Source organism: Myotis brandtii, unplaced genomic scaffold (genome assembly GCF_000412655.1).
Source record: "Myotis brandtii unplaced genomic scaffold, ASM41265v1 scaffold649, whole genome shotgun sequence".
NCBI classification, from domain to species: domain Eukaryota; kingdom Metazoa; phylum Chordata; class Mammalia; order Chiroptera; family Vespertilionidae; genus Myotis; species Myotis brandtii.
The window spans coordinates 6,311-14,093 of record NW_005370512.1 but is presented as its reverse complement, the minus strand read 5'-3'; the positions used below and the strand labels follow the sequence as shown (position 1 = coordinate 14,093).

General features: G+C 42.4%; 1 protein-coding gene and 1 long non-coding RNA gene across 4 annotated transcripts in view; one reads left to right on the top strand and one right to left on the bottom strand.

The window, feature by feature from the left end:
* The window catches only part of LOC106723802, a 3,811-nt gene extending 1,845 nt beyond the window's left edge, over positions 1–1,966 (bottom strand). Inside the window, exon 1 of the long non-coding RNA XR_001359525.1 lies at positions 1,808–1,966. This is a non-coding gene — a long non-coding RNA (uncharacterized LOC106723802). The remainder of the gene's footprint in view (positions 1–1,807) is intronic.
* The window catches only part of GCNT2 (glucosaminyl (N-acetyl) transferase 2, I-branching enzyme (I blood group)), a 68,997-nt gene extending 64,597 nt beyond the window's left edge, over positions 1–4,400 (top strand). For 2 of the 3 annotated variants that reach the window (XM_005880701.2, XM_005880700.2), the window contains exon 3: positions 3,687–4,400. In XM_005880701.2, the coding sequence (XP_005880763.1) occupies positions 3,687–3,877 (191 nt within the window). In that variant the 3' untranslated portion in view covers positions 3,878–4,400. The remainder of the gene's footprint in view (positions 1–3,686) is intronic. The other variant, XR_001359524.1, reaches the window with a different exon arrangement.
* Positions 4,401–7,783: the final 3,383 nt, after the last annotated feature.

The window sequence follows — 7,783 nt, the reverse complement described above, 5'->3', positions numbered from 1 at the left end:
CAGACCTTCAGCTCCCTATTGTCTATGCCCATGGGTTATGCATATGAGCATACAAGGTCTTTGGTTGATTACCTTCCACTCACCCACCTTCCCCTGCCCTCCCTCTGAGAGTCCACACTCTGTTCCATGCTTCCATGTCTCTGGTGTCTTTCTCTTGAGAGTCCCACCCCACTGTGGATGGCAACATCCTCACATCACTGTACAGAAATTTCAGTCTATTCCAGTGATGGCGAACTTTTTGAGCTCGGCGTATTATATATACTTACTTTCTCCCGGGAACAGAATAGAAGCTCTAAGAGGGCTAGGATTTTTGACCAAATTGTTCATTGTTATTTTAAATGTGTTTGCTTTTTTTAAATTGGGATTTTCAGAGGTTCAACTTTTCCAGCCTCTTCCTTGTACTGGTTTCCTTCCGGGGACTCCTTGTCCAGCCTCTGTACTCTATTGGCCATCCCATGCTGTCTTCACTAGCATTTGAGATTCCCTCGCCATTTGACCCTGCAAGGCTGACTCCTACACTTGATCTTTACTGGCATCTGCTTTTTGCTACTTGTGTTTCCCTAAACAGAACATTGCTGGAGAATGGGTAAGGGACCTGCCATTTAACTTAAGCTAGATGCTCCAAAGTACCTACTTATTCTTTTATCTACCTCATTATTTTCCTGGTGCCCTTCCCAGCATATACCATTTTAGCTTTCCTGCTCACCTCTAAGCTCTTAATCTTATGCTAAAACACCCTTTCAAACAATGCATATTTTAATTCTAGGAAGAACTTTCAAGACATTTAATCAAAATCCCCTTACCAATTCCTTTTCCATATCATCCCTTTTCTCCATCTTACAGTATTTTTGACACAGTCTCTCATTGCTCCTTCCTATTTCAAGAGGAAAAGTTACTCATTCTCACCACCAAGGTCACCATCTGTGGTCTCAGTTATGTGTGGGTCCCCTACATGATCCCCTTGCTCTCTTGCATTCTCAGTGTCTTTCTCTCTGATGATTTTTTTCCTTCTCTCTGCAAGTATGTTCTTACTGCCTCTGTCCTCAAGATCAAGTTGTCCACGCACCCTCTGCTTGATACAAACTGAAGTATTCTCTCCTGTTCATTTCCATTTTTTAAGCAGGGGTATGCTGCCTATGCGTTCAGTTCTCCTCACCACCAAGTTGTTCTTAAACTTCTCACCCAGTTATTCTTTTACTTCCCATAACTCTGGCTTCTTTCCCCAGTGATTTCCTCTCAATTGTACTTCCTCCCTGCCACGATGAATTAATCATCAAGACCTGTCAGTCCTTCTGTATTCTATCTCTAATATCCTTTCTTTCCCACTCATGGAAACTATTAACTTTGAATGAGCTTTCTGGTTTACATTAAGTTATTACTGTAGTCTCTTGATTGACTTCTAATGTACCCCGCCAAGTTCTGCAAAATTAATATTGCTCAAATGAATTTCACCATTTGATTCATCTATTCAAAAATCTTCAAAAACTCTCCATAATTATGGGATAAAAAAGGCACAAGTCTTTTTAATTTGTTTTAAGTCAGTCATCCATAATAGTTCTACTTTATGCCATGCAACCTCTGAAAAAGAGTTCCAACTTCCTACCATTCTGTTTCTAGGCCATTCCCCAATAAAACTACTTATTCTTGCAGAAAATTCTCATCTCTACAGTTTTTTAGAGGCATTTTCCCCAATTGAAACCACCACCCATTCCCCTGATACTTGCTAATTCTACCCTTCCACTAACTCTCCACTCCTCCTTCTCCATCCTTTTATTCAAAAAGTATTAATTTAATACCTAATATTTACCAGGCACTGTTCCAGATGCAGGGGACACAGAAGTGAACAATCTGGTCTCAAATGCCAGCTCTTCTGGAGCTTATATTCCAATCTGGGGAGAAAGACAATAAACAAAATACTATTTTCCTTCATGGCACTGATATATATATACATCAGTTAGTAATAAGTGCGAGAAGAAAAATGAATCAGGGAAAGAGGAAAGGGGGACAAAGAAGGCCACTCTGAGAAGATGGCCTTGAAGCAGAGACCTGGGGTGGTGCAAGAGGGAGCCTCGAGGATGTCTGGTGAAAGGGGGCAGTCCAGGGGAGGAAGAGCAAACAGGGATTCTCAAGTAGAACATGCCTGGTGTGCTTGGGACCAGCAAGAAGGCCAGTGTGTCCAAAATGAATGAGTAAGGGTTATTAAGGATTATAAGTGATTGAGTAAGTGGTGGGAGGTAAGTCCAAGGGCTAGACTCTGAGAAGTCTTTTTTTTAATCCTATCTAATAAAGAGGGAATATGCAAATTGACCATCACTCTGTCACAAAGATGGCAGCGTCCATAGCCACAAGATGGCAGCGCCCAGTCCTCTCAGCCCCACCGGAGTCCCCCAGTCCTTTCAACCCCGCGAGGGTGGGAGGGAGGGGGCACCTCAGGCGTAGGTGTGGCTGGACCTGCCCTCAGCCCCCCAGCTGCTCAGGGCTGCTCGAGGCTCAGGTAACCAGGGCTGGCCGAGGCTTGTGCTGCTGGCAGTGGCCTGATTGCCGGGTTGCCTCCCGCCCCTGAGGGCTCCTGGACTGTGACAGGGGGCAGGCCGGGCTGAGGACACCCCACCTCCAGTGCATGAATTTTCATGCACCGGGCCTCTAGTATATATTTTTTTTTTTATTGATTTCATAGAGGAAGGGAGAGGGAGAGATAGAAACATCAATAATGAGAGAGAATCATTGACCGACTGCCTGCATGCCCCACACTAGGGATCGAGCCCGCAACCCAGGAATGTGCCCCAACGGGGAATCAAACTGTGACCTCCTGGCTCATAGGTCGACACTCAACCACTGAGCTATGCCGACTCTGAGAAGTCTTAAATGCCATTGCTAGGATTTTGGCTATTGTTCCACATAGATGAGAAGCCACTTAAGCAGAGGAGTCATGGTCTGCTTACATTTAAAACTCATTGTGGCTATCATGCTGAGAATATTACTAACAGGCAGAGGTGGAGTCAGTGAAACCAATTATTATTACAACAGCTCAAGACAGGAAGATGGAGGTGACTTGGACCAGGATGGTAATAGTGAAGGTGGTGAAAAGTAGTCAAATTTTATTTTAATATTTTGAAGATTGAACTGACAGAATTGCTGAGAAGTTGGATGTGGAGTGTGAAAGAGAAGGGAGAAGTGCTGAAATCATCAGAGAATAGAATTGCTGTGGATTTCAATGGGGAAGACTTGGAGAGGACTAAGGAGTTCAGTCCTGACATGTTATTATTGGTTAGGTTTATTACTTATCTAAGAGAGGGTATAAAGTAGGCACTTAGAGAGACTAGACTGGAGCTCAGGGAAGAGGCCTGACCAGTGTGACCCATTAAGCCATCTGCACATTTCTAGAACCTCTCACCCATAACTCTTAATAAGATAATACATGAATTGCCTCATGATGCCTAGTGTGTTATTGCTTTGTTATTTAACTCTCATTTTCTCCAAAGACATATTTATGCCCTTGGTCTTTCCATAAACCGTTGAACTTCTTTGTAGGCTGGCCCTACACAATCATGTTTCATTAGAATTCCATAGCACTTGGTCCAGTGTTGGCTACTCAGTAGTCAGGCAGTAACTGGACCATTGCAAGTTCATGGCCCCTGCCTTTTGAAAGCAAGCATGTTTGATGTTTTTTGTTTTCTCCTTTGCAGGCCACTACGTGCGTGGCATTTGTATCTATGGAAATGGAGACTTAAAGTGGTTGATTAATTCGCCGAGCCTTTTTGCTAACAAGTTTGAACTTACTACATACCCCCTTACTGTGGAATGCCTAGAACTGAGACTTCGAGAACGAACCTTAAATCAGAGTGAAACTGCAATACAACCCAGCTGGTATTTTTGATCGCCTGCAACTTGTGATTGAAGGGAAGTCGCTGTTGGGAAGAAGAGCTTTTGAGAGAGGACTTCACCTTGGCCAACAGTTTCAGGACTGAGGTCATGACCTCAGGATCTGGCTCCACTACTATATGTTGAAATATCCACTGGACAATAACAGGAGGCTGTGCAGAGCGGTCCTGGCCCTTTGTCCACTCTGGCTGCTTCCTGATGCTCACCTCTGTGCCAGCTTGTTGTTCTGATCAATGATCATTTTCACTATTGTCACATCTTTGCACCAGATATTCACTATATATAAATGTTCTAATCGAAAGGAGAAGTGTATGTAATATGATTTAGGAGAGAAGAACTGGGTTTCTTTGAAGAGGGAATCTTTTATAACAGACCTATAGCCACATATTAATGAACACCACTCTTCTTTGCTCAACTGTACATAGATGTACAAGCAGCTTTCTGGATAACTCACCGATCTCCTTTCAAACTTGAGCTACTAGAACTGAAGAACTAGATCCTGTTCCTGAGTTTTAGCACTAGCATTTTCAGTTTTCTTGCTGAAGTTCTGTATAAAGTCATTAACAGGAGGCAGAATGTGCTTTAAGCAGTCACTGCCTGCTGCTTCAGTAAAAGGACCCCGGGGGAAGCAGACCATTTCTCGATTATATCAGAATGTGCTCTGATCCCCCTTTCATCATTTTTCATTGAGAAAGCTGAAAAGTTCTCACAGAATGAAGAAACTCCTAGAAGAGAGGTGGTATTGCATGGATCTAGTCTCAAGTCTCTTATACCTCAGAATGAACCAATCTCTTCTGCCACCACCCTCCACCCCCACCAAAGTTATCTTAACTGCAAAATGGAGACCAAATTCTTTCCTTGAGGCTTTAACAATGCTATAGTGTTCTCTGAGTGGCTTAACAATGTCTGGTGCTGATAAGAATGCCTAGATTTGTAAGAGCTTTCAATTGTGGGTAAACATCCCTGCCATTTATCTCTTGTCCATTCCCTCATCCAATTCATTCAGCATGCAGTCAGTAAATATTTATTGTCTACTATACACCAGACACATGCTGAGACAAAGAGGGAAAAGTAAGACACAAGCTTTTTCACTCTAAAAATCTTGGTAATGTGAAGGTTGCATAGACTGCTCTAGAGAACCTTAGATAATGGTTGTATTTTAATACATTCACAGATTGTGATATCGAACCAAGGATCTCAGTAATTACAAACTGAGGTTTAAGTCAGAGATCACTCAAAAGAGAGAAGGGAAGGAAGCTAAAAAAGCCTATGTGTTCAAGACATTCTGCTAGCTCACTGCACTTAAACCTCACAGCACTCTAGTGAGGTCCTCATTACCCCTGTTTTGCAGATGAAGTGAGTGAAGCTTAGAGAGGTTGTTACTAAGCATTAGGAAACAAGCTCTCTGTCTGACAATTGGGATTCTCCTACTGGTCTTAGTTCATTTCCTGGGGGTGGAATATTAAAGAAGGTGAAATATAGCCAGATAAGGTAGGTTTTAAGAATGATCTCAGCCCTGACCGGTTTGGTTCAGTGGATAGAGCGTCGGCCTGTGGACTGAAGGGTCCCAGGTTCGATTCTGGTCAAGGGCATGTACCTTGGTTGTGGGCACATCCCCAGTGGGGGGTGTGCAGGAGGCAGCTGATCGATGTTTCTCTCTCATCGATGTTTCTAACTCTCTATCCCTCTTCCTTCCTCTCTGTAAAAAATCAATAAAATATATATTTAAGAATGATCTCAGTGTTAATATTGAGAAAATGTCATGTCACCTTAGAAAAGTGTGAAGTCTACTTTTGTATTCCTCTAATCCAGTGGTTCTCAACCTTCCTAATGCCGCGACCTTTTAATACAGTTCCTCATGTTGTGGTGACCCCCAACCATAAAATTATTTTCGTTGCTACTTCATAACTGTAATTTTGCTACTGTTCTGAATCATAATGTAAATATCTGATATGCTATATGTGTTTTCCGATGGTCGCGACCCATAGGTTGAGAACCGCAATCCATTGAGCTCCTTAGTATTTATTTATCCTCATGAAAAACAGTTACTTCAACTAATGATGCATTTAATTAACACAATTTTTCTTTTTTTCCTATAATTGTGCCTGTTGAATGTTAATCATAGTTAAAGAGAATGACTGAAATAAAGCCTTCTTTGTTCCTGCTGCCTAAAAAGATGGAAGTGCATTGGGTAGTAAAGGGCTGAGGGTTAGGGAACACACCAAGAGCTAATGGCAAAGTCATTTTTCAACTTACTTAAATGACACCACCTAGAAGAAGAAATGTTTTACACTGGATATTCTCACATAGAATGAGAAATCTTTTGGAATAGATGTTTACATGTCTATTGCTAGTCACCTCTCCTGTGTCTTTAATACTTTAATCTTGGAAGTGTGTAGTGTTGGACTAGTGGCTTTCTCCTTTCCAAGGAGACGACCCAAAACTACTGAATCTGTCTTTGTTTTTGATGCTGTTATATGTTGTTTTCTTGGAAATAAATTAATATATTGTTTTCCACCTTTGGGGCTGTTATGCATTTTTTTAAAATTTTTAAAATATATTCTTATTGATTACAGAGAGGAAGGGAGAGGGAGAGAGTGATAAAACATCAATGATGAGACAGAATCATTGATCGGCTGCCTCCTGCACGCCCCCCACTGGGGATCAAGCCCACAACCTAGGCATGTGCCCTTGACCGGAATTGAACCAGGGACCTTTCAGTCCTCGGGCCAACGCTCTATCCACTTGAACCAAACCAGCTAGGGCTGTTATGCATTTTTATTTGATGGTTGGTTAATAGCCACTATTCCTGTGTGAGCCACTCTGATGGAACCTCAGATATGGCTGCCAGTCAGCTCTGTGATGGGGGAAGTCTCCTCATAGGAACAATGACCCTGCGAGCACCCCTGTCCAGAAGAAAGCTGTCCCTGCATTTTTGCTCCAATGCTAGACAATGCAGTTCCTTCCCGTATTTCCCTGGATCCCCACAGCCACTGCCCCAGCCCTGGAGCTCAGAGGGAGTGAGTCCAAGTAAGCTTGTCTGCCAGCCCTTTAAGAGGAACTGCCTGGGTCTCCACCAACCTCTGTGTCACTCAGCCACAATCCCTGCTGGTTTTTACAGCCTGAAGTTCTGGGGACTTCTCTTCCCAGCTCTGGAACCCTGGGATGGGGCTATGGTGTGGGGCTGGGACCCCTTGTTCCTCACAGGAAACCTCCACAGCTGAGATATCCCTACTGGTTAAAAAAACACCACATGTGGAGGTCAAACCAGCCCGTTTCACACTTCTGCCCCTTCTACCAGTCTCAATGTGCTTTCTTCTTTATTTTAGTTGTAGTAAGACTTCCATTCAGCCAGCTTTCAGGCAGTTCTGAATGATGGTTATTCTGTATTTTAGTTATGATTTTGATGTGGTTGTGGGAGGTGGTGAGTACCAGTGTTTACCTACGCCACCATCTTGGTTCGCCTCTGCAATACTATTTTAAATATTAGCAGCATAGCAGTGATCCTTGACTTGTTCCCAACATTAAAGGGCATGTTTAACTCTTGTGCATGTTGTTAGAAGTTTCATGTAAGTTTCTGGTAGATACCTTTTTATTGAGTTAAGAATAAGCATACCAGAATATAAATATAAATATATTATGTTTTTCTTTTTAATTCACAGTCGCTATTTCTTTTTTGTTGCTTCATGGAATTATGGGTGATTTGGGTATTTTAATTTTTTAAACAGTAAGAATGTAGTATAGCAGTCTATGTCAGGGGAAACTGGAGCAGGGATCCATTTGAACAGACTAGGTTAAGTAGTTGGGAGTTTGGAAGACGAATGCCTGAACTGGAAGGTTCTTACTCCCTTTTCTTTTTTAATTGTTTTTTACTGTTTTTGTTTGTTTTGTTTTGTTTGAG